This window comes from Gallus gallus, chromosome 23 (assembly GCF_016699485.2).
Source record: "Gallus gallus isolate bGalGal1 chromosome 23, bGalGal1.mat.broiler.GRCg7b, whole genome shotgun sequence".
NCBI classification, from domain to species: domain Eukaryota; kingdom Metazoa; phylum Chordata; class Aves; order Galliformes; family Phasianidae; genus Gallus; species Gallus gallus.
Genome location: NC_052554.1, coordinates 5,487,030 through 5,514,285, shown reverse-complemented (window position 1 = coordinate 5,514,285; position 27,256 = coordinate 5,487,030). Strand labels below are relative to the sequence as shown.

Below are 27,256 nucleotides of genomic sequence, written 5' to 3'. Positions count from 1 at the left end.
ACCCCGTCCCTCTGTCTTGCTGGTTGCCTGGCTGGAGGGGTGGTTTCTGTCTTTCCTTCCTTGAAACTGGGTTCAAGGGCAGATCTCTCAGGCTGGCTTCCAGCTTGGAGCGACTGATGTAACGTAACCTGCAGCCAGCGTGCCCTTTATGGAGAGCCTGGTGTGAGCTTAGCGTGTTCTGCTGCTTAGATTTTGCTGTGCCAGCCACACCTTGGGCACAGGGCAGGGCCCACGAGTGAGATACACCGCAGCAAGAGCTGCCAGGTCCAGGTATGAGAGCTGCTGAAATCCCACTGGGGAGCAGAGCAGGAACAGCCCAGCACTGCCCAGAGAACACGCATGGAAAGCGGGAACAAAGTGTGGGAGACCACTTTACTGTGATGTGCTGAAGCTGCGTGGCTGACACGAAGCTCAGTCGAGTCTGTCCCCCTCTCCCAGGGATGTCCCTACAGTTCTGGTCTGTGCAGGCTCCTCTGGGCTCCGCAGGACGTGTGTCCCGCACAGCGCTTCCTGCAGAGAGCTGCAGCATTGCGTTGCCTTTGGTGCATCAGCCCCTGTGATGGGGGACGATCTCCAGCCATGGTGCTCGTGCTGCCTCTCATCTTTCATTCTCCGTCGGGGCAGTGGGGTCAGAGAGCGAGCGGCTCAGTCTGCTCTCTGTGCTCTCCTTGACAGCCGTGTTGCTGCCCTCCACCAGCCGCCATATCTCTGCCCACGCCTCATCCAGGTACTGGGATGAGCGGATCCAGCGAAAGAACAAGCCTAGGGGACGAGGGGCTGCGTCACCTCGGCTGCCTCCTGCTGCAGGAGGGACAAGCAGAGCTACTGTGTGCAACCCAGAAGGGTTGGGAAAGCCCAAGGGCTGCCCCTGCCATACCCTGCCACAGCTGGATGCTCTGGGGCTCCACCGAGGGCCAGATGACCAGCGGGTTGGGCGAGTAGAGGGGGTTCAGGTACTTCTTCCTCTCCTCGGGCTGGTCCAGCCAGGCCCAGAGGGAATGCGTGCTCTCCTTCACTTTGCACAGACACCTGCAGGAGAACCCAGATGTGCTTCAGTGCCTGGGACTGACCCAGGATGGCTACCCAGGGGTCTGCGGGTCAGGATCTGCTCTGGGGCACGATGACATTGCTCATGGGGCACTGCTGTCCCCGTGTCCCTGCCACTTGCCTCTCCTTCTCATTGTTGCAGAGAAAAGTGCCGTAGTCGGAGGCGTAGGCGTTGTCAAAGAGGGTGAGGAGCAGCCCCTCACTGAACTCCAGCGAGAAGGGGAACTGCCGGCTCAGCTGCCACACACAGTCGAGGAAGAGGAGGAAGAGTGGTGCTTCCTGCTTCAGCCGCGCGTGTGAGTAGGCAGAGTGGGCACAGCGCAGGTGGAAGGGATGGCCGGCCTGCAGGACCCCGTGGCAGCGGTAACAGGGCTGCAGGGGACCACAGGACCCCCACCTCAGCTCCTTCTGCCCCTCACCTGGATCCACTCCCTCTCCAGCAGCCCCTGGAAGCCCTTCAGTGTGCGGCAGCCTGGCTCCAGGATCAGCTGTGCCAGCGCTGTCACCAGCAGCGTGGTGTCTGTGCCCTCTGCTCCATGCACCAACACGCTGCTCTCCTCCCTGCGGGCACAGTCAGTGCACTGCCAGCTGCACCGTGCATTGGTCTCGGGAGGAGGGGAGGGACGTGCAGCCCCCTACCTGTCCAGGCACTGCGCAGCCAGGCAGGCCGTGCTGAGGGCCGCCTTAACGTGGCTCAGCCAGCGGCAGCTCTCCAGCCGACCCAGCCAGCGGTCCATGCCCAGAGAAGCGTCGTTGCAGGCCTCCACCAGCTTGATGAAGCTCTCCTGCAGCGGGCGGCCACTGGGGAGGGAAGGAGGAGAAGGGAAGGCAGTCCGGTGAGGGCCGCGGCTCTGCTTTTCGGGGCTGGAGCTGAGAACTTCGGCACCGCCCTCACCGCTCCAGCGGCCGATGCAGCCTCTTCCACTGCGGGTACGAGGATTTGGGCTCCGTGCCGCCCCCCGTCATCCGCGCCTGTTTGGCCGCCTGGGCCGAGCGCGTGTCGATGATGAAGCCCCGCTCGCCGTCGTCCAGCACCGACCCCAGCAGCATCTCATCCTCTGCGCAGCGCTTGCGGTTGGGGCCGGTCAGCGGCTGCCCGCTGCGGAGCATCACCTGCGGGGAGAGCGCTGCGGGCATCACCTGCGGGGCGTCGGGGTGGGAGGCGCGGGGACGGGACGGGGGCGCGGACTCACGGTGCCGTTCCTGCTGTGATAGTAGCTGAGGACGGGGAAGCGCCCGCCCTGCCGGAACCGCGCTGCCCTCCGCAGGGTCTCTTCGCTCACGGCCGCCGGCACGATGACAGCCGGGGGGTACGTGGGGCAGACGGCGAAGTCCCGGTTCACGTCACTCAGCCGCCACTGGGTGGTCTGGGGGAGACGTGAAGGTGGGAGGGGGGAGCTGCCTCCCCCGCGCCCCAGCCAGCTGTAAAGGAGCAATCCGGTCACCCCTTCCCTCCCCTTACGGGTGGGATGTGACAGCGCTCCGCCCCACGGCCCACCTGCAGGGCGAGTTGCTGGAAGTACTGCTCCACGGGGAGCAGCGGCCACCCCTCCTCCAGCCGCAGGCTCTGGGGCCGGTGGAAGAAGGGGTACATCATCATCACGGAGTCCACCGAGGACAGGGCCTGCAGCACAGCAGAGCGGAGCAGAGCTGGGGAAGGCTGGGAATGTCTTCTCTGCAAACCCCATCCCTGTTCCCTCCTGCAAGGCTTGGCAGCGCGGGTGCTCCGTGCAAACACAGCCCAGCAGCTGAGTGTTTACCCACGTTAATGGCAGACCCAGAGCAAACACCGTGGGCAGCCACGTGCTCCTGCCAACCCTTTGCAGCCTGGCACGGCTCACCTCGATGGAGCTGGCGATGTTCAGGCACTCCTCCATGCCCGGGATCTCCAGCTGCAGCACCTTCAGGTCCTTGCAGCGCAGCGTGATGGTGCCGGAGGAGCCGGCCAGCCTGGGGAGGGCAGCGTGGTCAGGGTAGGAGGGGCTGTGCGCGCAGACAGCACGGGGCTGCCCTCTGTCCGGGGGGGCTGAGAAGGGCACAGCGCTGCGCGGGGCTCCCGGTGGCTCTCGGTGTGCCTGGAGCTGCGACTCCCACCAGCTCCCCTCCGAGCAGCCGTCCTTGCCCCACGGAGCTGCGTGAGGCCGGGCACTGCCGGGCAAGCTGGAGGAGCTGAGAGCACCTAAAGCCAAACCTGTTGTCCCGCGGGGAGCCGCTGCTGCGGGGGGGCTGATACCAGCCTACATTCTGCACTCTGGGGCACGGAGGAGAAGAGGAGGTCAATGCCCACTGCCGCGGGCCACGAGGAAGAGGAGGGAGAGGAGGCTCTGCGGTGCCGGGAGGGCAGCGGGGAATCACTCCCATCGAGGACGGGACGGAAGGGGGCACGGGGCGGTGGGAAAGGACCAACCTCTTCTCCACGGCGTCCACGTTGCGGATGAGCAGCCAGAGCTCCACGGCGCTGGGCTGCCCGTCGCCGCCGGGGCAGGAGGAGAGCAGCAGGTGGTGGCTGGTGATGCACAGGGTGCCCTTCACCGCCGGCTGCCCCGCGCACGACAGCAGCACGCTCTCCACCGTCGCCGTTTTGATCAGCTCGGAGAACTCCATGGCGGTGCTGGAGGCAGAAAGGGGAAATCCTGAGCGGCGCAGCCCGGCTGGAGCCCCCCCACCCCCCCGTCCCTCCCCGCAGTGCAGCCTCCCCCGTCCCGTTCGCCTCGTCACCTCGAGCCTGTGCCGCTTCCTCCCTGCAGAGCTGCGCTGGTTTCCTCCCCGGCGCTGCCGTCACCGCAGTGGGGAAACTGAGGCAGAGAGCCGGGGGGTCGGGGGGCTGTGGGTGCCGGGACGCCGTGCCCGGTGCGGGCTGGGGGGGTTGGGGGCACTTGAGGCGGCTGCCGCCCTCACATCGGCTCTGTTCTGCGAGGCGGGAGGAGGAGGAAGAGGGGAGAAAGAGGAGCAGGAAGAAGGGAGGAGGAGGAGGAGGAGGAGGGGGCGGTGAGCGGCTGGCACAGTGCCCCCCAGCGCCCCCCCTCCCGTGGATCCGCGGCTCCGGGGGGTGACGGGCGGGGTGCAAACGGGGGCACGCGGGGTGCGGGGCTGCGCAGGAACGGAGTCGCGGGGGGGCGGGTTAAGGTGGTCCCGCCGGTGGACGCGGGGCGGGGGAGTGAATGAGGGGACACGGGGAGGGGTCACAGCGGGGGAGCACGCGGGTTTGCAGCCCCGCGCTGGGAGCAATCGGGGCCGTGCGGGGTCAGGGGACGGCGGTGGGGGTTGAGGGGCTCCGGGCCGTTCTCCGCCCGCGGGGCCGCCGCACCCCCGGCTTCCACCTTAAGGCCCCGCAGCGCACAGCTGTCCCGCAGCTGTCGGGCGCCCACCGCCACCGCGCGGCCCCCGCACCCCGCCCCGTCGGCACGCGGAGCCGTTCGTTTCCTTTCCTTCGCCCTTTTTTTAGCAGCCCCGGGCCCGGCCGGGAAGTCGGTGCGTCACGCAGCGCCGATAGCGGAGCGGGAGGGCACTGCCCGGCACTGCATCGCCGCGGCCTCACCGCGATTCCTCCCGGAGGACACGGAGCCGCCTCCCAACCGGAGACAGCAGTGCTCAAAAAGGAAAGAAAAGGGACAAAAAAAAACCCAACAAAACACGACTTCTTTGCACTCCTCTGGATAAGCCAAGTTCCTGCCCGTTATAATTATCCCCAACCTTTATTGTTCTGGGGGTAGATAAATAGGCGGCACTCGGCACAGCTGCGGTGGGTGTTCCCCACCCTGCTGGGCTCCGGGATCCGAGGTCTGGGATCTGTGGTGTGGGATCCGGGCTGCAGCCATGCCCCTGGGCCAGGTGAAGTTCTCTGAGCTGGGTGCAGAGGAGCCGGCTGCAGGCGAGGAGAGCCTGGCCGGGGTCAAAGCGCTGACGGCCAAACTGAAGCTGCAGACCCGGCGCCCTTCATACCTGGAGTGGGAGGCGCGGGTGCGGGGGCAGCCCTGGGGCAGGCCGACCCCTCGGGGGGCGAAGGGGACCTCGGGGCACCCCAGGGCTGAGCAGGACGGCAGTGTCTGTGGGTTCCCTGGTATGGAGGAGGCTCTGGAGTGGCTCAGGACGGAGCTGGTGAGTAATGCTGAGGGGCACGGAGGGACGGTGCCTGACCCCACAAGGGAGCCGCCGGTGCTGCTCCTGCTGCAGCTGGGAGCTCTGCTCCTGCACCAGCACAGCCACAGCCTGGGCGGTTTTGCCCGGCTGTGCCATCCTGCCCTGCCCAGCGCTGTGGGTTGTGGCTCTGCACTTGTGACCCCTTCCTGCTGCTCTGTGCAGGCGACAACAGCCTCATGGGTGCAAATCTATCCGAGCAGATCTGAGTCCCTGTGCCGGCCTGTGCTGCACACGTGTGCTCCGTGCTGATCCCGGCACCACGTATTCCTGATTCCCTGAGGGTTTGTCACGGAGTCCCGCTGCTACAGCAGCCCTGCTGATGCTGAGCCCCTGCCGGCTGCTGACAGCTCCATTCCCCCACAGCAGGAGCTGCAGGCTGCAGACCAACGCCTGGCACAGCAGCTGATGCGTCTGCGGGCACAGCTGAACCGGCTGAAGGTGGAGCAGGTCTGCCACCGGCACAAGGAGATGCTGGACGATGCCACCTTCGGCCTCGAGAGCTGCGAGGAGGACTCGGATCTGCTCTGCACCATCCCGCCCAAGGCTGCCTTCCTGCTCTCCATGCCTCTCAAGCACATCGGTGTCACCCGCATGAACATCAACTCCCGGCGCTTCTCCCTCTGCTGAGCGCAGCGGGGCCCTGCGGGCACCCATGGGTGCACCCAGGGGTTGAGAGGGGCTCATAGGTGCCCCAAAGCACTGCAAGGACATCAGGCTCAGGGCTGAGCTCCCTCGTTTGTGCTATGGGAAATGTGCCATCCGTGTGGAGCATCTGTGTGTGGTGGGGGTCAGCCGCAGGGGAGGATGTGGGGAGCACCACCCGGAGGAGGAATAAAAGCAGGTGATGGTGAGAAGGAGCACTTCCTGCTGTGCACAGTCCAGTGCTCGCCTGCACCTCCAGCGGTGCTCCCAACCCCTTGGGGTGCCAGGAGGGGACCCACTCCCAACTCTGCCCCATAGGCTGATTTTCTCAATGGTTTCTGCTTTGGGACGGATCCATATAGGGGAAAAAGGGTCTCTGCTGTGAGCACCCCACTGCCAGCCCCTCCCCACGCACCCGGCCGCAGTGGGTGCTGGGGCTGCGCTGCTGCAGGAAGTGCTCATTGCCAACAGCTGCGTGGGTCGTGGGGCCTGGAGGTGCTGGGGGCTGTGCTCAGTGCTCGGCAGCCCTGCGCTACCCCACTCCCACCCCTGGTGCAGGAGGGGCTGGGGGCTCTACCCATGGCTGTCCTTGCTGCAGGGGTTTGCTTTTCCATCTTTTCCCCTTCCCCTGTTCACACCAAACCCTGTGCCAAAGGAGCTGCCACTCTTAGCACGTGACAGAACACATTTTGCAAGTGCTCCCCCAGGAGAGATGTGGGAGCGACCCAGGAAGCTGTGGGTTGGCTCTAGGGACCATCCTGGGTTCTGGGGTACCAGGAGGGAACAGGGAGGGCTGCACAAGCCCCGAGGCAGTGGCAGATGGCAGGGGCTGGCAGTGAGCCCTTGCCCAGGGGCACCCGTGGTGCTGGGGAACGCACTGGGTGTGGGGCTGAGGAATGTCCCCATAAGGGTGGGTGCAGCGCTCGGTGCCCCCCGGCACAGTTGGGCGTTCTGCCTGTGCTGCTGCAGAGCAGCTGGTGGGAACCTGTGGCTTCGTCTTTGATCATGAAAGCCAAGACAATAGCGCTGTGGTTGCTCTGCTCAGAGATGTCTCCAAAAACCCAGGGCTGGCGGTGTGGCACAGCCTGGGCACGAGGCGTCCCCTCTGGTCTGTCCCCATTTCAGCTGTCACTGCAGCTCTTGGGGGACTGAGGCTTGGGGGTGTGGTGGTGATGGCCAAAGTGGGGCTGTGGATGCAGGAGGTGTCACACAGCTTAACTGGGTCTGGTGGGGTATGGCACAACCAGAGCTGCCACTGCGAACCCCCAGCACTGAGCTCTGGGGGGGGGGGGGGGTGTTTCCCCCTTTGGAGAAGGGGGCTGTAAAGGGACTGGGGGGCTTTGCAGCCCTTTGGGTGATGTCGTCACACCCATCACTGCCCCTGCACAGCACATGGCCCATTGTGTGCCCCCACTCCACCCCAGCCAAGGGGCCCGGTGCCCCCAGACCCACCCGATCCCAGAACCGAGGGCACCTGGAGCAGGACCCCGACGCACAGCCCAGCTGGGGATGGCAGGAAGCCTCGGGGTTTGTCACCAGTGCTTGCGGTTGTGCGCGAGCTGCGAACCAGCTCCTCTAGAGTTTGCTCAGGAGGCAGGAAACCGGGGCAGGCGGCGAGCAAGAGCGAACGGCGGCGGTGGGGAGCGCGCCCGTGTGCGGGGGGCTCAGCTGCACTGCCGGGGGTCAGCGTGGGCTCATGGGGAGGACATGAGAGGGGACTATCGCTGCTGCGCAGCCATGGGAGTCTGAGAGAGCTGGTCTTCGTTGTGCTGCCCACAGGTAACGGGGTCGGGATGGAGCTCTGCAGCCAGCACTGCTGGGAAGATGCACGTTGTGCTCACTGCTGGTGCTCTGCAGATGGGTGGGAGTGGGGGCTCACCGCAGTGGGGCTGGGAGTGATGGCGCTTGGGCAGCTGGAAGGCACGGATGGGAGATCCCCATGCTGGGGGACAGCAGGCACTCTGATGCCAGGGCAGCCAGTCCCTGTTTGCAGGGCAAAGCGGGAGATTTGTGCCAGGCCCTCACCTGTCTGTGGATGAGAGCAGCAGTTCATTCCCGGTCCATGGGCAACCCATCACGGATGGTTTCAAGCACTGAGATGTGTCCGGTTTCGGTGCTGTTTTGGTGCAAACATCTCCGTGCCGTGATGGCGGCGTGGGGCGGCTCTGCCCTGCTGGCTCTGCACGGCGTCCGGCTGGATCGCCTGGGGACAGGAATGGGGTCAGCCCAACCTCAGCCCCGCTCACACACCGACCAACCACCATTGGCCAGAGGTGCTGGTGGGGAAGGGCCTGCAGGAGCAGCAAGAGATACGTGACAACTGTGCAATGCAGCCCTGTGCTGGGGACGCTGCGAGGTGTGTGCACATTGCCTGCATGCAGCCTTCGTGCAGAAATTCGTTTGCACAGATGCAGTCACAAAAACTGACTTCAAACGCTCCGACGCAGCGCGGCCCTCACACTGAGCAGGTGGAACGGTTGCTCGGTGGAAATTATGCTGTGGCTTGAATACATCAGAGAAAAAGACACAATAGCAGCACCTCCCTCCGCACCCCGTCTTCTTGCAGAGAGGAAAAAACATCTCCCAGGTCCCTCTGCTGCGGTGGATGTGCGTTTGAAGTGCCACGGGCATGCTGGGAGCGTAGGGCTCTGTGTCCATGGGGTTGGGTCTGTGCTCAGCTCTGAGCTTTGTCCCCATGGTGCCATTGCTGTCTCCACTCCCTGGGGCTGTGGTGGAGCTCCTCCAGGGGTGGGCAGAAGCGGGGCACCAGGGCCCAAATCATGGCACGGGGGGCTCCGCTGCCCTCCGCTCCCATCGGCCACAGTGGTGGTGGGCACTGTGAGGTGGCACCGTGGGGACGGCAGGATGGCGCACTGCCATTGCGGTGCTGTCCCCTCTGGGTGATGAGTGTGCGGTGCTCCCAGCTCCTGTGCATGGCTGTGGGGTGTGCTCAGTGGCTGAAGGATCTGGTGGCACCCAGGGAACCCCCGAGATGAAGGCGACAGAGGAGAAAAGTGACACCAATATAGAGATAATCACTGCCAGCAAGGCAGAAACTGTGTGGGGCGCTGTGAGCACAGGCCGGGTTGGGGCCATGTCTGCGTGGGGACGGATCCTGGTGGTGTGGGTGTGGGGATTCTGCAGAAAAGCATTTTCCAGGGCTGTGGGCCACTGTTTGCGTGTCACAGCACCGGGGCTCCATCAGCTTTTGTGAAAAGGTGAGAGCCACGCAATGGGAAGAAGGCTCCTTCCACCCACTCATGGCAGCAGGGCTGCTGCTTGAGGTGGGTGTCCTGGCACTCATCACCTTCTGTGCTTTTAATTAACGCAGCCAGGACAAAGGCAGGAGGAAATATGGCTGGTGATGGAGTCAGGGGATGCCCTTCAGAGTGTGCAGGAAGGGCTGTGTGATGGGGCAATTAAGAGAGACGGATGCAGAGAAGGGATGGATGGATGGATGTGGTAAATGGGATGAATGAATGGCTGCAGAGATGAGATGGACAAATGTGGGGATGGGGATGATGGGGCCGGGGGGGATGAAGGCTTCTCTCACTGCCCTCCATAGCCGCCATGGGCTGCTGCTGCAGCTCAGACTATGACGAGGACTGGATTGAGAACATCGACATCTGCGAGCACTGCAACTACCCCATTGACCCCGACAGCAAGCGCCAGGTGAGGGGCAGCCACAGGACAGCCGGGGGTGGTGTGGGATGGCCAAGCCCTTGGTGGCACGAGGGGATGTGGGGACTGCACTCATGGGACCCCCCCCCCGCTCCCTCACAGCAGCTGATCCGCAATGTCTCTGAGGTGCGGGATCCCCTGGTGTCCTACGAGGCCATGTCTCCGCCGTGCTCCCCGCTGCAAGGTACAGCCCGGCCACGGGGGGGGCTGCTGGGTGTGCCCCATGGCCACCTCCACCCCGACCCTGCGCTCTCCCCAGACAAGCTCGTGGTGGCCCTGTATGACTATGAACCCACTCACGATGGGGACCTGGGACTTAAGCAGGGCGAGAAGCTGCGCGTCCTGGAAGAGTGAGTGAGCACTGACGGTGTCCCCACGTCCCCGTGTCCCCCGGCCAGGGGGTCTGGTTCAGGGGGCTCACAGGACTGTGTCCTCGCAGGAGCGGAGAGTGGTGGAGGGCGCAGTCGCTCACCACGGGCCAGGAGGGTTTGATCCCCCACAACTTCGTGGCCATGGTGAACAGCCTGGAGCCGGAGCCGTGAGTAGGGCTGAGGGGCTGCGCGGAGCCGTGCCAGAGCGGCAGGGAGACATGAGAGCCCCCAGCCCTCACCCTGCCCCTTGTCCTCAGGTGGTTCTTCAAGAACCTCAGCCGCAAGGACGCGGAGCGGCAGCTGCTGGCGTCGGGCAACACGCACGGCTCCTTCCTCATCCGGGAGAGCGAGACCTCTAAAGGTAACCACTGCCAGCCCCGACGGCTCCTCCTGCACTGCAGGGTGCACAGAGAGCCGGGACCACAACAACCCTGCACACCTTCCCCAGGCTCCTACTCGCTGTCAGTGAGGGACTTCGACCAGAACCAGGGCGAGACAGTGAAGCACTACAAGATTCGCAACATGGACAACGGGGGGTACTACATCTCCCCCCGGGTCACCTTCAGCAGCCTGCACGAGCTGGTGGAGTATTACTCAAGTACGCACTGTCAGCAGCCGGTCCTGCCTGCAGGATGGATATGGGGATGGGATGGGGTGGGAGGAGGACACCCCGCTACCTGCGCCCAGGTGCAGTTCATGCTGGGCTCCCCGCGCACACTGACAGCAGCTCTGCCTCCCCCGTGCTGCAGGCAGCTCGGATGGGCTGTGCACCCGCCTTGGCAAGCCCTGCCGGACGCAGAAGCCGCAGAAGCCGTGGTGGCAGGACGAGTGGGAGGTGCCACGAGAGTCGCTGAAGCTGGTGGAGAAGCTGGGAGCCGGGCAGTTTGGAGAAGTCTGGATGGGTGAGTCAGGGTGAAAGCGGGGTGCTTCCTCCTGGATGAGGGCACTGCTGTGTCAGCCCAGACCCACAGCGCCCTCGGGTCAACAAAGAGCAGTCAGCCCAGCACAAGTCCCGGGCAACTTTGGCTTTTTACAAGGATTTTCCTCGTGCAGTTTTAGGTTGGGCTGCTCTAGGCAGACAGATGCAGCCCCCTGCCCTGCCTCCTCCACCACCCCACCATGTTACTGCCACCTGCCCCCATATGTACTCACTGTGGGTCCTTCTCCTCCATCACGTGCTGCCCCATCTCCCTGCAGGCTTCTACAACGGCCACACCAAGGTAGCCATCAAGAACCTGAAGCAGGGCAGTATGTCCCCCAGCGCCTTCCTGGCCGAGGCCAACCTGATGAAGAACCTGCAGCACCCACGGCTGGTGCGGCTCTACGCTGTGGTGACCAAGGAGCCCATCTACATCATCACAGAGTACATGGAGAAGGGTGAGGGCGCTCGGGCAGGATAATTGAATCATTCAGGCTAGAGAATACCTCTAAGACAACCGAGTCCAACCCATGCCCATCACGCCCACTAACCACATCCCTCACTGCCTCATCTCCATAGTTCTTGAGCACCTCCAGGGATGGTGACCCCACCACTGCCACTGGCCTGTCCCAGTGCCTGGCTGAGGTAGCGATGCCTGCTCCATGGCACTGAGACCCTGGGGTCAGCCGTAGTGGGGCAGGGACCTGGCAGGCAGTGTGACCTCCTGCCCCCGCTGCGGTCTGTGAGCCCCCAGCCCCATGTTGGGTGTTGCCCCGGGGCTCACTGAGACCTTCTGCCTTCACTGCAGGCAGCCTGGTGGACTTCCTCAAGACCTCAGAGGGCATCAAGCTCAGCATCAACAAACTTCTGGACATGGCCGCACAGGTGAGGGGCACAGGGCCACACCAGGGGGCTGCTGGGGCTTTCCCGCTCCACCTATTAATTGTGGTTATTATGATTATTTTGATCTGCAGATTGCTGAAGGCATGGCCTTCATCGAAGCCAAGAACTACATCCACCGTGACCTGCGGGCTGCCAACATCCTCGTGTCGGAGGCCCTGTGCTGCAAAATCGCTGACTTCGGGCTGGCGCGCCTCATCGAGGACAACGAATACACAGCACGAGAAGGTGCGTCCATCCTGCTGGCAGCCTGCCTGCCCCATCCGCCCCATATCACTGCCCCCAGCCGCGGGGGGGCTGCCAGAGCCCACCCGGCCCTGCGGCTGGTGGGGCCACAGCCCTATCTGGTGGCTGCGGCAGGAACAGGCGCGCCGTGCCAAACCCAGCTCCCTCCCAGTGTGCAACAAGGACAAAGGCTCGCTGTGCTGTCACATCAGGTTCAACAGAGGGATGTTCTGTAATGCTTATTCTTCCCTCCCTGCTGTTTTTCAGGGGCTAAATTCCCCATCAAGTGGACAGCACCGGAGGCTATCAATTACGGCACGTTCACCATCAAGTCTGACGTCTGGTCCTTTGGCATCCTGCTCACTGAGATTGTTACCTACGGCCGGATCCCGTATCCAGGTCAGGATTTCCCAGCAGCTGCACGGCAGCAGGGCTCACACACACGCAGGCGCACACCCACCCATGTATGCATGCACTCCTGCACGCACACACGCTCCGCCTGGCCCCGCTGCCTGCCAGCCCGCAATGGTTCTGAGCTCCTCTCATTGCACGTGGCCAGCCAGGCCCAAAACCCACAGAGGGTGGGGGGGTTCCAGAGGCTGAGGCTGGGGGGCGGAGGAAGGTTTCCTACGGGGTTCACAAAGGTAGGGTGCTGCCCGCAAGTGGCTTCAATGCTGTTCACATCGTCCCCTCGCAGGGATGACCAACCCCGAGGTGATCCAGAACCTGGAGCGCGGCTACCGCATGCCGCAGCCCGACAACTGCCCGCAGGAGCTGTACGAACTGATGATGCAGTGCTGGAAGGAGCAGCCTGAGGAGCGGCCCACCTTCGAGTACATGAAGAGCGTGCTGGAGGACTTCTTCACCGCCACCGAGGGACAATACCAGCAGCAGCCGTGAGGCCCCGCGCAGCGCTGGGGGCACGCCGGGCCCCCCAGACTCCACGAGCATCCCATGAGCACCGCCTGGCAGTGAAGATTTCGTGCTTCCCAAAGAGCTTTGCCCCTGAATGGTGACAGCCTAACTGAAGTGCCCGTGGACTGGTGTGCGCTGGGGACGTGTCGCACGCCGCCGTGCCCATGGCTGTCACCTCCCCGCCTTGCCCCACAGCCCCCACACACAGCACGGAGCTCCCAGCGTGGGGCGGCCCCTCACGGCCTCGGCCGGGCTGCAGCAGAGGCCATGGGCCCCTCACGGCTTGGGCAGAGCGGTGCCCCTCAGATGGAGGCCATGGGCCCGAGGCCCACGGGGTTGGGGTCACTGCCAACCAGGCCCGGCTCTCCCTGCTGCCAGTCTCTCTTGCCCGCAGTGGGGTAGGAAATGCCTGGGACTCAGCGCGGGCCGCAGCCCCACAGGGACCGGGCAGCCGTGGGCTCGAGGCCCTGCTGCTGCCACCCCCGGGGCCCGCGCTCCGCCACGCCAGGCCCCGCTGACCCGTGCCGGCACTGCCCGGCCTTCCACGCCCCGCTCGCCCCAGGCCCGGGCCTCAGGCACTGGGAAGCCCCGTGCCGCGCCCCCCCGGCACGTTGGGAATGGTTCGGCCCCACCTGTTCCCCCCCTCCGCGCAGAATGGTTCCGCCCCGCCCACCTGGCCCCGCGCCCCGCGGTGGTGCAGCCCGCCGCTCCGCCTAGCCTGCTGGCTCCGCCGCGCCGCCGCCTCGACTTCTCATTGGACGGCGGGCTGGAAGGGGTGGGGAGCCGATTTTCGATTGGCCGCCGCGCCGCGGGGGGCGGGGCGGTGGGGCCCCGGCCGGTGGGGCGGGTTGCGTTGCGCTGCGCGGCGGTAGGGTCTGCGGCCGTGGGGAGGCAGGAAAATGGCGCTGACGCAGGGGACCAAGCGGAAAGTCTGCTACTACTACGACGGTGCGGGGCGGTGGGGAGCGGGATGGGGGGAGCGGCGGGGCCGCGGAGGGGAGGGGGAGGGGCTTGGAGTAATGGTTTGTGTGAGATGGGGGCTGGGCTGGGGGGGTATAGGGGCGATGGGGGTCTGCGTGAGGGGGGGTCTGGAGGCTGTGCTGGGCCGTAGATGTGTGGGGTGGGATGGGGTGGGGGGAGGGGCAGCGCTGGGGGTTGTGGGGAGCGGGGGGGGGGGGGGGGAGGGGCAGAGCTTGGAGGGATTTGGGGGATTCGGGGTGCGGCGGGGCGTTGGGTGCTGGGGGGCATTGGGGTGAGGGGTGCTGGGGCAGGGGAGCGGGCGGGGGGTGTTGGGGGCTTTGGGGCTGGGAAGGGAGCAGGGGCGGCTCTGAGCGGTGTGTGGGGGCTGCGAGGGGAGGAAGGGGCTCTGCTGGAGCTCTCGCTGGGGTCAGCGGTGTCCCCGTACAGCGTGGGACGGAACGGGGGGCACCGGGGCAGAGCGGTGGTGTGACCGCGTGTGGGGCGTTGTGTGGCCCTGGCGCAGGGCTGGGGGCTGCCTTTGCTGTTCTGTGCCCTTCAGGGAGCTCAGAGCTCTGCTTTCGGGCTTTGTAATCTTCCCGCTGGGCTGGGGGAGTAGCCGGGCGTTACAGCCAGCTGCCTCGGGCGCTTTCCCCACTGGCACCGTGGTAGAAAGCACAGCTCATCCCTCTGGGCACGTTCACAGCCCCCTCCCCTTCGGAGGGTGACCTCAGTGATGGACGGGTTTTTGTTAGGCTCTGGGATTGCTTTGTGCAAAAGGTTCTGTGCGGTTCTCTATTTCGGTGTGGTTTTCAGTCTACGAAATCAAATAAAAACTTTATTGCTGCCTTTTTTTTTTCCCCCTGGTAAGTGGGTGCGTTCCATGCTCAAGCAATAAAGTGAGCTCTTCTAAACTGCTTTCTGTGTTGGGCAGGTAGTGAGGGCTCTCATTTCTTTTGAGAAGCAAACACAAGCAGTAGGGCTGCATCCTGTGGTGATGGCCCTGTGTCTTCAGGCAGGCAGGGTGAGGAAGAGGGGATCAGAGCAGCAGAACTGCCTGAATTCAGCACACAGCCTGCCTCTGGAACACCCATCATCTCGAAGTGCAGTGGGGTGCTGGAGCCCTGTGCTCAGTCAGGCCCAGTTTAAACACACAGTGCTTGCAGGAAGTGGCAGGGTGCTGTATATGCGCAAGCAACCCAGGTGTGGAAGAACTCTCAGTGTCCAAACTTCTCCCTCCTTAGAATCTAACATGTTCACAAGGATGCTTTCCAGTCTGTGAATGAGCTAACGTCCTTCAAGACATGAGATGATGTGTTAAACACAAAATAAGTGACCATCTTGCTGTGAATGCTAAGCAGAATGATACCCTTCTGGTCTTTATTGCACGGTAACAAAAATGAAGTTAGTGTTATTCCCCCTTGTCTGCAGCTGCCCTCACCCATTTACTCTGCCATGAAGTTTTAGTGCCTTGTTTCCACTGCTCTTTTATGAGGGGCTGGCAAACATTCACAGGGGGGAAGTGTGCTTTATTTGTCACAGAAGGCATAATGTGCAGTTGTGGGTGGTTTGTTAGGGTCTTTGTCGTGCAGAGAGGTGAGGGCAGAGCAGTCTGGTGCAGTGGTTCCTGAAGGGAGATCCTGGCATAAATTTCAGAGGGCTGAAGAAGGAAACTGCAGTGGAGATCATCGCTTGAGCTGTGGGGAAGGGCCTGGGTAGGGTGGAGAGGTTGGGGAAAAAGAAATCTGGTATGGCAGGGGTCCTTCGTGGAGATGCTGAGGTGTGCTGGGGTTGTGTGTGAGGGTTTGAACTGCAAGAATGGGAAATTCTCTTTTGCTAGCTCCAGTATGGGGTTTTACTTAACCCCAGCAGACAGGAAGAGGTCTCTGTTGAATTCTCACACTTAACATGCACCCTCTAGCACGCCTGAGCTCACTGCCCTGCAGCAGGACTTGTGGTGAGACACGTGTGGGGTCTTGCTGACAGCCAGAGGTAAAGAAGGGAGGCAGTAATTTTTCAAAGCTTTGTGTAGTTTTGTGTTTGTATTTCCTAGATGGGGTTTAGAGCGTCCCTAATAGTTCCCCAAAGCTTAACATGGTTTTGCTGTAGGAAGTGTTTTGGTGCAGGCAAAACCCACCTACTTTCGCTGTAGCATCACACAGGTAAACTCCAGCAGCAGAATGGTTTGGGTGTGGGGTTTGCATCTCCTTTAAATGGAAGGAGGCTCGTGCCCACTGGAGGAGGCATTACAGCTGTGTGCTGTGAGGAAGTAGCAGTTTCTCCTGTATGTTAAGATTGGTGATGAAATATTAATGCTCCCAGCTGAGTCACCGGCCAGACCGGGTTGGGTCTCTTGCTTCCTAAACTGATGGGGAGCTGTAAAACTCTGTGAATGACTTAGTTTGATTTCTCAACAAAATGAGGCTTGTGCAGCATTGCTGCTGCGTGTGGCTCTGTGCATTCCTCGCTTTTGGCAGTGCTTCTCATTGCAGGCAGGGGATACAAATCTGAAAGTTAAATTCTGTGGAAAACACCACGGAAATTTGTGCCCTGGGAAAAAAACAGTGGGAGACAGCAGCAGGAGCTCAGCTTTTACTGGGTGGAAGAATATCTACGTGGGGAGCTGACCTGTGGGGTGGAATTGCAAGGTGCTGACTTCCTGAAAACTAACCTGGCGTCAGAGAGTGAAGGATTTCCAAGGGATTTCAGGCAATAATAAGGGATGAGAAGAGTCAGAGCTGCAAAGCTGTAGCTGTGCCGTGATTTGCCTATTGACAGAATTAACAGCTTTGTGTCTCATGTCTGCTGGGTAAACAGTAGTAAACTGAGGCAGAGTGGCTACGTGTTCTGGCTGATGAGTCATTGTCTGAGCTGGGATTAAACTCCTGTGCCTCCTGGCTTGCAGGTTTCTGCTCAAAGCTCTGAATTTCTCAGAGAAGCTCTGTGAATGTGAGGTCCCATCATGGAGCTGAATCATTAGAGAGCTATCCTTTGCTAAAGGAGGGCCAGCAGACGTGGTGCCCAACCACCTCCTGCTGGGAAGGCTGGAGCTCCTCCAACTTCACAGCATTGTGTCAGTTGCTTGGTGTTTATCTGGGTTGCCTTCCCCAGAACTGCCATTGAAATCCTCCGTGCTTGGCCATACCCTGTTGTCCATAAGTCAGTCTTGTTTGGGTCTGGGATAAAGCTTTCTGATGGTGCAGATGCAGGCGAGATGGGAGACCCTTCCCCCTGTGAACAGATGGGCTGCTGATGGGCACACGAAATGACAGATGTGGTTTGAGTGTGCTTGTATTTGAAGCAGTTCATGTTTTTCCCTGCTGTAACAAAATCCTTTCTGTTCCCAGGTGATGTTGGAAACTATTACTATGGCCAGGGGCACCCCATGAAGCCCCACAGGATCCGGATGACCCACAACCTACTGCTGAACTACGGCCTTTACAGGAAGATGGAGATATATGTAAGTGTGATGAAGAGAAGAGCGTATGAAAGGTCTTAGTGTACTTGGCAGTTGTAATTTTGGTGCTTCAAGCTCGTAAGTTCTCTGTTGACAAGCCAAAGAGGAAAGTGAAAAAGGATTAAGTGGTGGTGTTGACGTATTTCTGCTGCATTCTGATTTCTTGCAGTGGGACGTTCTTTGCTTCAGATAAGCTTTGGAGTCTGGAAAATTGGTTTTCTTCCTGCAGCTTAAATATTTTCTTTGCCTAGATATGTGGTGTGTTCCAGTCTCTGGTAATGGCTTTTTTGCCTTTGAAAATAAGTTTCTCTTGTCTACTTCATTTATTTATTTTATTATTTTTGCTGTTTCTGGGAGTAAATCTGAGACTGAAAATGGGATCTGGGGAGGGCAATGTTCCCAACCAAGCCCTGTGTCCTTGCAGCGCCCTCACAAGGCGAACGCGGAGGAGATGACCAAGTACCACAGTGATGACTACATCAAATTCCTGAGATCCATCCGCCCAGACAACATGTCTGAGTACAGCAAGCAGATGCAAAGATGTAAGCTGTGTGTGTGGTGCTGTGGTTCCTGTCAGTGCTGTGTTTGCTTCTGGGTATCCTGAGTGAGCTTTAGGAGCTCGGGATGAAAAGAGCAGGAGAAGCCCTCAGGACCTGCGTTTCTCCAGACTTTGTGTTCTGTTTACCTGGTAAATCAAGGATGTGATAAATGAGTCCCTCTCAAGTCAGCATGCTAAATGAGCTCAGGAGAACCATTTGACCCGATGGTCTTCTCTGATCTTGTGCTTTAGTGGAAGTTCTCCTGAATTATCTTCCTAGCTTGGAAATGATTGAACTGCTCCTTTTATGAGCTGCATGTATTTGCTGTAATTGCTTATCTTATAGCCAAAGGTCTCAGGCTGGGAAAAGAGGCTCATGAAAATCTTCAGGAACTCTGAAGGATTTTCAGAGCTGCGGTGGCTTGGAAGTGGGGGAGGTTTGAGATGCATGATGGTACCTGTCTGCTTTGTGTTAGAATGTTCTTTCTTCTTTTTTTGTGAGGTAATCTATTCCTCTAACCTCTGCAGTCCATGAAAGTGCTGAGGATCTCTCGGCAGCTTTAATGCTATATAAGCCTTTTTTTTTAGTCTGTCTTAAACTCTGAGGTGATGTTCTGTGTCAGGTCGTAAAGGCAAATAGAGGGGGAAGGCTCAAGGTTCTTTTAAACATTATTTTGATCGTGTACACTGCATTTCTTGAGAGAAGAAAAAAAGAAGAAAGCCCACAGGATTCATTTATGTCAAATGTGATTTCCAGATTAAAAGAAATACGAGTCTTGAGCCTGAAGTAAGGGCACTTGAAAACCTGGTATTAGCTGAAAGGGACAGATGTTTAGGCACAAGCACATAATAGGAATGAATAGTATGGTTCACGAGTAATATATATTGAAAGACCTCCTACAGTAAATAATTTGACTTAATGTACCAAAGTATATATTTACACAAACTGAACTGTTTACCCCTGAAGCTGATATGGCTCATGAACACCCACTCTGCTCTCTGGTAGTCAACGTTTTCTCTACTGTATTTCCACAGAACTGTTTTTAACTGAAGGAGGCAAAATATGAAAATTAATCTTAAACACACGGGGGGCAGATCTTTTATTCAGCAGGGAAAACGAGCCCCTGCTTTTGTTTTCTTGCAAAGAACAAGATTCTGCCTGGCTGAAAAGCTAGCACGAGAGGCTCAGAGCAGAGCTGAGTGGTGCAGGAGACAAGGACACCACTCCTGAGCACGGTGGCAGGTCTCTGTAGCCTGCTTGGTGCTTTGCCTTTCCTTTTGAGGAAAGGATGGGGCTGTGATTTCCACAAGGATGCTTCCCTTTCCTAGTGGATTCTGTGTTGGATACGAAGCTCCTCACCCACCCCTGTAAGGAGGAGGGAGCATCCGTGCCTCTCGTCTTGCACCTGAGCTTTATGCCTGCAGCCAAGTGATTGACCCCAGTTATTAACAGTGCTCCCTAGTAGTCCTGGCTGCTTTGACCCTCCTGATGAGAAGAAGCTCAACCGGCTTATGTTTATGTAGATTTAACACCAGCCTACTGTTGGTGTGTTTAATGGCGAGGGGTGCTGTACATGGCCCTGCTGAGCAGCACCAGCTGCCAAATAGAGCCAAGCACAGTAAAAGTGCCAAATGTGAGGGCCTGTGCTGTACTGTGCAGCTCTCATGGATAGCATCTCTCCCTGCACGCTCCTTTCTGCGATGGCTGACTGGTTCCTGCCTCCCTCTGAGCCATGACCCGGTAGGTGGCGTGCCTGTCCCGCTGCAGCTCCTGGCACCTGCTGTGCTGGGATCATCCTCCCCATAACAGCAACCTTTCTGCCATGCAGGCAGTGTTGGTGTGACTGCCTTCCCGTCCTGTTGTTTGTGTGTGGTTATTTTTCAGTTGATTAAAGTGTTTATCTGGCTAGGTTTTTTTAGTCAGACAGGTAGCATAAGCTTTACCAGTTCCTTGTGACTTGGTCTTACTAATTCTTCTGTATTCTTTTCAAGTTAACGTCGGGGAGGACTGCCCTGTGTTCGATGGGCTGTTTGAGTTCTGTCAGCTCTCTGCTGGAGGCTCCGTTGGTAAGCTCAGCCGTCATATGGTCTTCTTAGCAGATGTATATAAAGTTGTTCTGCCTGAGAAAGTGCTTTGTTGCAGGTGGGGCTGAGGGGAGCCCTGTGAACCTATTTCTGACTTCCTTAGGTTGAGATTTCTCCCCGTGCTGGAATTCCAGCTTTGCATATTGACAGATCCCTCTACGTTTGTTAAGCATATCTTTATTGCTCTGAACTACTTCGATGACTCCACACAGGTGATAGATGGAACCCCAGCAGCAGTGGGGTTTTACCAGGAATAATTAAAAAAATTATGTGAGCTGCACAGAAAAAAAAAAAAAAAGTGTAAGAACTGCTGCTTGGTGTAGGTGCAAACTAAAAAGCCAAAAAGGTTACTTTTTCTGTTCTTTTTAACAGAAAGCCAATGTCTGGCCCTGAGGCAAAGGCTGGAACATTTAAAATACTTTGTTGCAAGAAGGTGGTACTGCAGGACTGTGTTACTGTGCATCTACAGTGGAGCTTTGTGGCTACTGCTCCCACAGTGACATCTAGAAATCTTCATTTCCTGTCTCAGGGTTCAGCAGTACCTACAAGTGCTGACTGCAGCATTCTTATGCTGTTTCTTGAAGTAGCTGTGCTTTGTGATCCCAAGATTGTACGTCCACAGAATGTATCACTTGTTTTAATCTTTGGAGACTTGCAAAATTGCAGAAAGTTTATGAAGGAGGCAGGGAGAGAGAACATTCTTTGTCTAACTGCATGTTCAGTGACTGACCTAGATATATATTGGGTAAAACCTTTCCTTAAAGTCTTTTGTTTGGCACACTGGGAATTCTAGGCTGCCTTCAGGTGTGACCTGGGCTAGAAAGCCGTGCACTTATTTGTGCAGAAATCAAAAGTGTGTGCATGGAAACAGAGCTGCGTTTCTCTTCCCTTTCCTTTGTTTGTTTGTTGAGACATCCAGTGTTTAAACCCTTGGACGTGGGCTTGTACCCAAAAGCACACACAAACGATGTGATGTCAGGAGACCTTTGCTTCACCCCTGAGCTCTGCCATTGGTCCTTTGCCCTTGTGCTAACATTTGGTAATTCTTCTCCCAACAGCCAGCGCTGTGAAGCTGAACAAGCAACAGACAGATATTGCTGTGAATTGGGCAGGAGGCCTTCACCACGCTAAGAAGTCGGAGGCTTCTGGCTTCTGTTATGTCAACGATATTGTCCTGGCTATCTTGGAGCTCTTAAAGTAGGTGCAGTCCTCTGAGTATTTATGACTTCCCAGTCTGCTGTTGTTGCTTTTTTTCGCTGTGTTTTCCAGGGAGGTCTTAATCAGCTGTATTTTTGGGTTGTAGTACCCTCTGTGCAGAAGGGGTGTGTCTAACCGTGACACTGTGCAGGAAACAGAAGGCTTGGAGCATTGTGTAGTTGCTCTTAGGCCCTTCTCAAGAGAAGGGTGCGCAGCTGTAAGATGTGTCTGTCTGCTGCTTACCACCCTGGTGACTGTTGGCTCAAGGCAGACCTCACTGGGAAGCTTGGACATAAAAATGTAGAGTCCATTGGCTGGATCTGAATAAACTGAGTCAGGTCTCCCTTCAGAGATCAGCTGCAGCAGTAAAAGCCGCTTTGTGGCTCGGAGATTCTGTTCCACCGCTGAGCAAAGCACGTGTCCATTCTCCACACTTCTTTTGCACCAGAAGGACAACTAGCTGGGAGCTGTGCAGCCTGGGGATCTGTGCATGGTTCTTTGCCCTCTTCCCGTTTACTCTGGGGCTGCTCTGAAGAAATGCAGCATTTTGACTCCCTTCTGATCCTAGGTATCACCAGAGGGTCCTGTATATTGACATTGATATTCACCATGGAGATGGTGTGGAGGAAGCCTTCTATACCACAGACCGTGTGATGACCGTGTCCTTTCATAAGTATGGAGAGTACTTCCCAGGAACAGGGGACCTGCGGGTGAGAATGAAACCTTAGCAGAAAATTCCTCTGTGCAGTAATAAAATAGTAATAGATCTATGGTAATAAAGTCAAGGCTTAGATATCAGTCATTTAGCAGCCTTCTGTTGGCATCTCGGTCACTTCAGCTACTTCCAATGTACACAGGCTTTTTGATGAAAGTTTACCAGGGATTGCTTTAGTATGTGTTGGTGCAGTAGGTTCTTCTTCCCTGAGCAGAGAGCCAAATGCTTCCACTTATGCCAAATACAGTGCTGTTGGACTCAGCTAGCTCTTGCCCTCTTACACCATGACAGTATTCAACCATGAGAGCTTATGCTTACATTCACATTACACCAATAGACTCCTGGACTTCCATTCATGGTTTGTGGTGCAGTTTGTGTGTTGTGGTGACCTTGTGCTCTGTCCTGTCTTTCCCTCTAACAGGACATTGGTGCAGGCAAAGGCAAATACTATGCTGTCAACTATCCCCTCCGGGATGGGATTGATGATGAGTCCTACGAGGCAATATTCAAGCCGGTGAGTGTCTTTGCTGAGTGATTCTTTGTGCATCATGCTTTGTCACTGGGTGGCTGATGGGGCCATTCTTTAGGGAGACTTAGACTGCCATTGTAAGATTCCTCAGTGGCTGTGTTCCTCCCTAACAATTGCAGCCTGTTATCAATAAGCTTTTCTTGGTAAGAGCCCCAGTGTTACCAGTATATGAGGGTCAACAGCTGTGGGAACACTAGGGATGTCTTTATGTCACTTGCTGACATGGACGTTACTGTGCTGCTGTGACACTGTCCTGTGGAGAAAGTGTAACAATGGGTTTCTTATTTAGGTGATATCTAAAGTGATGGAGACATTCCAGCCTAGTGCAGTTGTCCTGCAGTGCGGGTCGGATTCTCTGTCCGGGGACAGGCTGGGTTGTTTTAATCTGACCATCAAAGGTAAGAATACAGTGTTTCCATCAAAATAGTGAGGCTGGGTCTGTGATGCCAAGAAGCCAGAACTGTACAGCACAGTGCCTGTGTTAAATTGGCATAAATCATCTTATTACTTTTCACTGAAAAGGTTGACTTTGTGCCGTGAGGCTGTCAGCTTTTTCCCTGCTGCCTTTGCTGCAGGTCATGCCAAGTGTGTGGAGTTTGTCAAAAGTTTTAATTTGCCTATGCTGATGCTGGGAGGAGGTGGCTATACGATCCGCAACGTGGCCAGATGCTGGACCTATGAGACTGCTGTGGCTTTGGACACTGAGATCCCAAATGGTAATTTTTCCCTGGAACCTTTGAGGCAAAATAAGGGGCAGTGACTACCTACTGACAGAGCTTAGGGAGATGGTGTTGCTGCAGAGAGTCAGGAACCGTGAGATGTTTCATTAGCTCTTGATTGTTACTGTGCTTTTTGAGTCCATGGTTTGCAGTAGCTGCTCTTGTTTGTGTTATAGCCCTGTAGTTTTCCCCTCCATCAGGAGATACCCAGCAGTCTTGCTGCTGTGCTGAAATGAGATGACCTTCTACTGCAAACTTTGGTGCACACTGATAGCGTTTAACTGCCAAGTAAGCTTAGACTGCCTTGTTGCTAAGCCGTCTGTTTTGATCTGAGTTTGAGCTATGAAATGGTCAGCTCCTACCCCTAGGAAAATGCAGTTGTGCTCTTATTTAGCACTGAAATCTGCTGTATATGAGGAATTTCATTACTGGTCCAGAGGTGATTTGATTTTTGTTCTATTGTAACTTGTCTGCAGAGCTCCCATATAATGACTATTTTGAGTACTTCGGACCAGACTTTAAGCTGCACATCAGTCCCTCAAACATGACCAACCAGAATACCAATGAGTATCTCGAGAAGATCAAGTGAGTGTTTGCCCTTCTTCACAAGGCTGACACCTTTTACTGGGGGCAGCTTCCTGCTGACAAATGTATTCCTTTCCTGGCTGGCTCTAGGCAGCGTCTCTTTGAGAATCTGCGCATGCTGCCTCATGCCCCTGGCGTCCAGATGCAGCCAATTCCTGAGGATGCTGTTCAGGAAGACAGTGGGGATGAAGAAGAAGAAGATCCTGAGAAGCGCATTTCAAGTATGTGCTTGCCTCTGGCAGAGCTGCATTGCACTGCTGGGAAGTGTACTGTACAGAGCCTGTGGGTGCCAAAGCTGAAAGGGATCAGGTTGCTGGAGAAGCATGAAGACACTAAACTGAATTACCTTATTAAAGAGAGGAAGATATATGATTTAGATTGACCTCAGTTTAGGAGTTCTTCAGTTTGAATCTATGCCCGCTGTTCTGATAGATTTTGTAAGATAAAGCAGCGATGCTGAGCTGCAGGACTGGTAGAGTTCTTCTCCCTGGGAGCACTTTTGCCAGACAGTTTCCATAAAGGAAGAACACAGACGTTCCTATGAGAATTTAGACAGTTCCTGTGGCACAGGTGCTGTGACAGATTACTTTCTGGGAGGCTATCAGGTTGTCCCAGAAGTTGTCTGCCTCAGTGAAAATGCTGGTTGGTACCCAGATTGGCCGATGGCCTTTAGATCTGGCAGTCAGATTTTCTCAGTGTGAGGTTGGTTAACCTGCTTACACTGTCAAGTCTAAACATCGCACTGTGTCTAATCCATGTCCCACACGTGATCTCAGATTAAGCATAAGCAGTCAGGAGCAGTCAGTTGAAAGACATGGCAGGCAAATGAAGTGTTTTCGTACTGGTCTCATAGTGAGTTATGTAGGTTTACTGGTTCTTTCCCATGTGTGTAGATGTACACAGAGGGTACGTCCCCAAGCAGTAGAGCACAGTATCTTCTGACCTCTTCTCCCCTTCACTCTCAGTCCGCAATTCTGATAAGAGAATATCCTGTGATGAAGAATTCTCTGACTCTGAAGATGAAGGGGAAGGAGGGCGCAAAAATGTTGCCAACTTTAAGAAGGCCAAGCGTGTGAAAACAGAGGAGGAAAAGGAGGAGGAGGAGAAGAAGGGTAAGCACGAGAGCTATGGCTGGGAGCCCTCCCAGCTCTGTGGAGCACTGCCTGATGCACATTTTCCTACTGCCCTTCCGTGCCTTATTTTTTTTTTTTCCTAGATGAGAAAGAAGAGGAAAAAGCAAAAGAGGAGAAAGCCGAACCCAAGGGGTGAGCCCACTGTCTCTGGTTTAGTGGTTAACTGCCTGAGTTTGTATTTCCCTGTGCGTTTCCCCATGCCCATGATGGGATGTTGCACAGCTTCTGGGCTTGGAGTAGAGACGTGGTGGTTTGGATGGCTTTGTCGTGGGCTCTTAGCAGGGGGAAGTTAGCATGGGGGAGACAGCACACCTGATAGAGCTCTGAGAGCCCTCAAAGAGCAGGGCTGAAAAATACTGTATATTCTGTAATGTCCATCTCCCTCTAAAACCAGTGACATCAGAGCACGTTAGGTGTTTTTAGGGTGGAGCATCTCAGTGGCATTGTTATGGCTACAGCTCTAGCTTGTTACTAGAGTCTGGGTGCAGCCTGAGTTCCTTGTTTAATCCAAATTTTCCACTGCTTCCTTCCACAGGGTGAAGGAAGAGACAAAATCCACCTAAGATGGCTGCAGCTGGACAGTACCTGTCAGTGCATAGTTATCGTAGGTTAGCTTCTCTGGTTGCCTCCCATTCCACAGGATTTATATTTTATATATGTTTCTGTATATATTTCTATATAAATATATAAATGACTTGAGAACTGTAAATTATTCCTTGCTGCACTCCGCTGGGAGCAGACAGGGAGGACTCTGCAGAGTAGAGAGACCCGCACTGCCCAGGATTGGTGCCTGGGAAGTTTCACTCTTTGCCTTCCACTGCCTCCTTAGTGTGTCTTTAAAAAGAATCACTTCCTTTCTTTGCTCTCCTCTGAAGTAACCACCCTTGAAAATGAATAATTTAAGTAGAAGTAGTGTCTGCATTTCAGGTTAGGTGGAAAGATGGCCATGAAACTTTTTTTTTTCTTCTTTTCCTTTCTCTTTTATTTTATTTTATTTTATCTTTTTTTGTGGGAGATATGAATTCCCAAATTAAGCCTGTGAGAGACTGAGTGTTCCTTTGGTCTTCAGTCTGATTCCACCATGGCAAGTAACTGCAAGCTGGTGCCGCTTCTCAGGGTCAAATAGTGCAGTTCTTGAACAGAGTTGGCTACCTTCCTGCAGCAAACTGGTGGAAAGAGATGAAGCAGCTTACAAGCAGATCAGAAAATCACTCGAGTCAATCTGCCCAAGAGCCCTGCAGGTATAGATCTGGAAAATGCCAAGTGAAAATCACCCTGATGTGGTGGTGAACGTTTTCCAGGATGTGGCAGACCTCATTAGCGGGGCAGCGCTGTGCATCGCCCATAGGAGAAGGGATGGAATCTTTATGCACTTGTTTCCTATACCTGTGCCCCTCTTTGCAGGGAGGAGGTGAGTTACTGCCCACCTGGCTGCCTGCTTCACTCTGCTTCTGCCCACAGCTTCGTGTGCTGTAATTGCTTCTCAGTACTGATCTGTGTCCTTGCTGAAACCATAGCAGAGCAGGACAGACAGACGGAGCCCAGCTGATGCCTCTGCTCCACGTGTCACTCGCTAAGAAACTCTTTCTGAAGCAGACATGTTTTCAAGTGGAACCTTTCCTGTCTTTGCTCTCAAGGCCAGTAAATGCGGAGAGCCTTTTTATCAGCAGTCTGAGCTGTTATCTGTACGAGGGAACAGCAGATGGGGCTCTGTACGTTTTTATAACTGCTCCTCTTCCTCCTCCCACACGTTATCTCACACCCAAAGGTCTTTTGTGATCAGAGCTGGCCTTTCTCACACCTTGCTTTGTACAGCTGAGCGTGAGATGAGCGCTCCGTGGGATGCTTTGCTGAGCTCCGACTTTGCAGAAGTTCTGCAGGCAGTTCTGACTCGCTGCTCTCCTTCCTCCGGGGGATTCCTCTGTCCATAAGAGGATCTGTACCTCCCCCGGGGTGCTGCTGGTGGTTTCAACTCTAATAATGCTGCTAACTTAACACAGGTTATTTTTAAAATGTTTTATTTTTTTAAATGCTTTTTTCCCCCCTTTTCCACCGTAAGTTTTGTAGTCTCTTGGAACCTGAGTGGCGTCTCACTCCTGCTCTTCAGTGTTTGTATGTGAAGCGAGAGAGATCAGTGTATCTTTGTGTCTTGGGGAGGGGGGGGGAAATATATTGTGGTTTTTTAAAGATGCTTTTATTTTAAATTTTGAGAATCTTTGTAATAAAACGTACATTTCTATGGTTGGGCTGAGTTTGCACTGCTTTCTGCTGCGGGGAAGCACGGGGGGGCAGGGGGAGTCCCATTCCTGCTCAGAGCCTCCGTGGTGGTCGCAGGGGGGTGCGAGCGGAGCGGGGGGGTTCTGGAGGTGTTGGTTAAGGGCTGAAGTCCAAAGCGCTGCACACAGAGTGCACTCCATGCAGTGTGTAGAAGATGGCTGCAGTTCCTTTTGTAGGTGTTGAAATTTCCTTTTTGTTTCCCTGAATTTTATAACCCAGCCTTC

At 56.4% G+C, this 27,256-nt stretch overlaps 4 protein-coding genes across 10 annotated transcripts; 3 read left to right on the top strand and 1 right to left on the bottom strand.

The window, feature by feature from the left end:
- Window positions 1-353: 353 nt before the first annotated feature.
- Window positions 354-8,010, bottom strand: MTMR9LP. 3 transcript variants are annotated; one of them, XM_025143065.3, is made up of 12 exons: window positions 3,766-8,010; window positions 3,455-3,658; window positions 3,239-3,298; window positions 2,889-2,997; window positions 2,546-2,671; window positions 2,241-2,414; window positions 1,943-2,160; window positions 1,687-1,848; window positions 1,467-1,608; window positions 1,169-1,389; window positions 878-1,029; window positions 354-762 (listed from the first exon to the last, which is right to left on the bottom strand). In XM_025143065.3, exons 2-12 carry the CDS (start codon window positions 3,649-3,651, stop codon window positions 599-601), a joined length of 1,725 nt encoding a protein of 574 aa, XP_024998833.1. In that variant the 5' UTR covers window positions 3,652-3,658; window positions 3,766-8,010; the 3' UTR covers window positions 354-598. The 3 variants fall into 3 exon arrangements, with proteins under 3 accessions (XP_024998833.1, XP_015153334.2, XP_417799.2); XM_015297848.4 differs by having other exon boundaries at window positions 3,239-3,658; XM_417799.8 differs by lacking the exon at window positions 3,239-3,298.
- FAM167B (family with sequence similarity 167, member B) lies at window positions 4,789-6,044 on the top strand. 2 transcript variants are annotated; one of them, XM_040651801.2, is made up of 2 exons: window positions 4,789-5,145; window positions 5,554-6,044. In XM_040651801.2, the coding sequence occupies exons 1-2, from the start codon at window positions 4,864-4,866 to the stop codon at window positions 5,812-5,814; spliced, it is 543 nt and encodes a 180-aa protein (XP_040507735.1). In that variant the 5' UTR covers window positions 4,789-4,863; the 3' UTR covers window positions 5,815-6,044. The 2 variants fall into 2 exon arrangements, with proteins under 2 accessions (XP_040507735.1, XP_001234111.1); XM_001234110.6 differs by having other exon boundaries at window positions 5,551-6,044.
- LCK (LCK proto-oncogene, Src family tyrosine kinase) lies at window positions 7,162-12,949 on the top strand. 4 transcript variants are annotated; one of them, XM_015297855.4, is made up of 13 exons: window positions 7,433-7,608; window positions 9,395-9,501; window positions 9,616-9,694; window positions 9,770-9,860; window positions 9,950-10,048; window positions 10,139-10,242; window positions 10,330-10,479; window positions 10,631-10,783; window positions 11,079-11,258; window positions 11,609-11,685; window positions 11,775-11,928; window positions 12,193-12,324; window positions 12,623-12,949. In XM_015297855.4, the coding sequence occupies exons 2-13, from the start codon at window positions 9,400-9,402 to the stop codon at window positions 12,823-12,825; spliced, it is 1,524 nt and encodes a 507-aa protein (XP_015153341.1). In that variant the 5' UTR covers window positions 7,433-7,608; window positions 9,395-9,399; the 3' UTR covers window positions 12,826-12,949. The 4 variants fall into 4 exon arrangements, with proteins under 4 accessions (NP_001383615.1, XP_015153341.1, XP_015153340.1 ...); XM_015297854.4 differs by having other exon boundaries at window positions 9,613-9,694; NM_001396686.1 differs by having other exon boundaries at window positions 7,162-7,608; window positions 9,613-9,860.
- A 728-nt stretch (window positions 12,950-13,677) lies between these two features.
- On the top strand, window positions 13,678-26,998 carry HDAC1 (histone deacetylase 1). The gene is made up of 14 exons (NM_204156.2): window positions 13,678-13,788; window positions 17,145-17,257; window positions 17,679-17,796; window positions 19,785-19,859; window positions 20,936-21,074; window positions 21,643-21,784; window positions 22,211-22,303; window positions 22,608-22,716; window positions 22,894-23,034; window positions 23,514-23,622; window positions 23,713-23,843; window positions 24,588-24,734; window positions 24,839-24,887; window positions 25,291-26,998. The coding sequence occupies exons 1-14, from the start codon at window positions 13,740-13,742 to the stop codon at window positions 25,316-25,318; spliced, it is 1,443 nt and encodes a 480-aa protein (NP_989487.1). The 5' UTR covers window positions 13,678-13,739; the 3' UTR covers window positions 25,319-26,998.
- Window positions 26,999-27,256: the final 258 nt, after the last annotated feature.

Bases quoted from the DNA above. Each gene is read 5' to 3' on its own strand.
- MTMR9LP (XM_015297848.4), bottom strand. From the start codon at position 3,651: ATGGAGTTCTCCGAGCTGATCAAAACGGCGACGGTGGAGAGCGTGCTG. The intron at 1,849-1,942 runs GTGAGGGCGGTG...TTCCCTCCCCAG, and splicing joins CTGCATCGGCCGCTGGAGCG to TGGCCGCCCGCTGCAGGAGA. The intron at 1,390-1,466 runs GTGAGGGGCAGA...GGGGTCCTGCAG, and splicing joins TGGAGAGGGAGTGGATCCAG to GCCGGCCATCCCTTCCACCT.
- FAM167B (XM_001234110.6), top strand. From the start codon at position 4,864: ATGCCCCTGGGCCAGGTGAAGTTCTCTGAGCTGGGTGCAGAGGAGCCG. The intron at 5,146-5,550 runs GTGAGTAATGCT...ATTCCCCCACAG, and splicing joins AGTGGCTCAGGACGGAGCTG to CAGGAGCTGCAGGCTGCAGA.
- LCK (NM_001396686.1), top strand. From the start codon at position 9,400: ATGGGCTGCTGCTGCAGCTCAGACTATGACGAGGACTGGATTGAGAAC. The intron at 10,243-10,329 runs GTAACCACTGCC...CACCTTCCCCAG, and splicing joins GGAGAGCGAGACCTCTAAAG to GCTCCTACTCGCTGTCAGTG. The intron at 11,259-11,608 runs GTGAGGGCGCTC...CCTTCACTGCAG, and splicing joins CACAGAGTACATGGAGAAGG to GCAGCCTGGTGGACTTCCTC.
- HDAC1 (NM_204156.2), top strand. From the start codon at position 13,740: ATGGCGCTGACGCAGGGGACCAAGCGGAAAGTCTGCTACTACTACGAC. The intron at 17,258-17,678 runs GTAAGTGTGATG...GTGTCCTTGCAG, and splicing joins ACAGGAAGATGGAGATATAT to CGCCCTCACAAGGCGAACGC. The intron at 19,860-20,935 runs GTAAGCTCAGCC...TTCTCCCAACAG, and splicing joins CTCTGCTGGAGGCTCCGTTG to CCAGCGCTGTGAAGCTGAAC.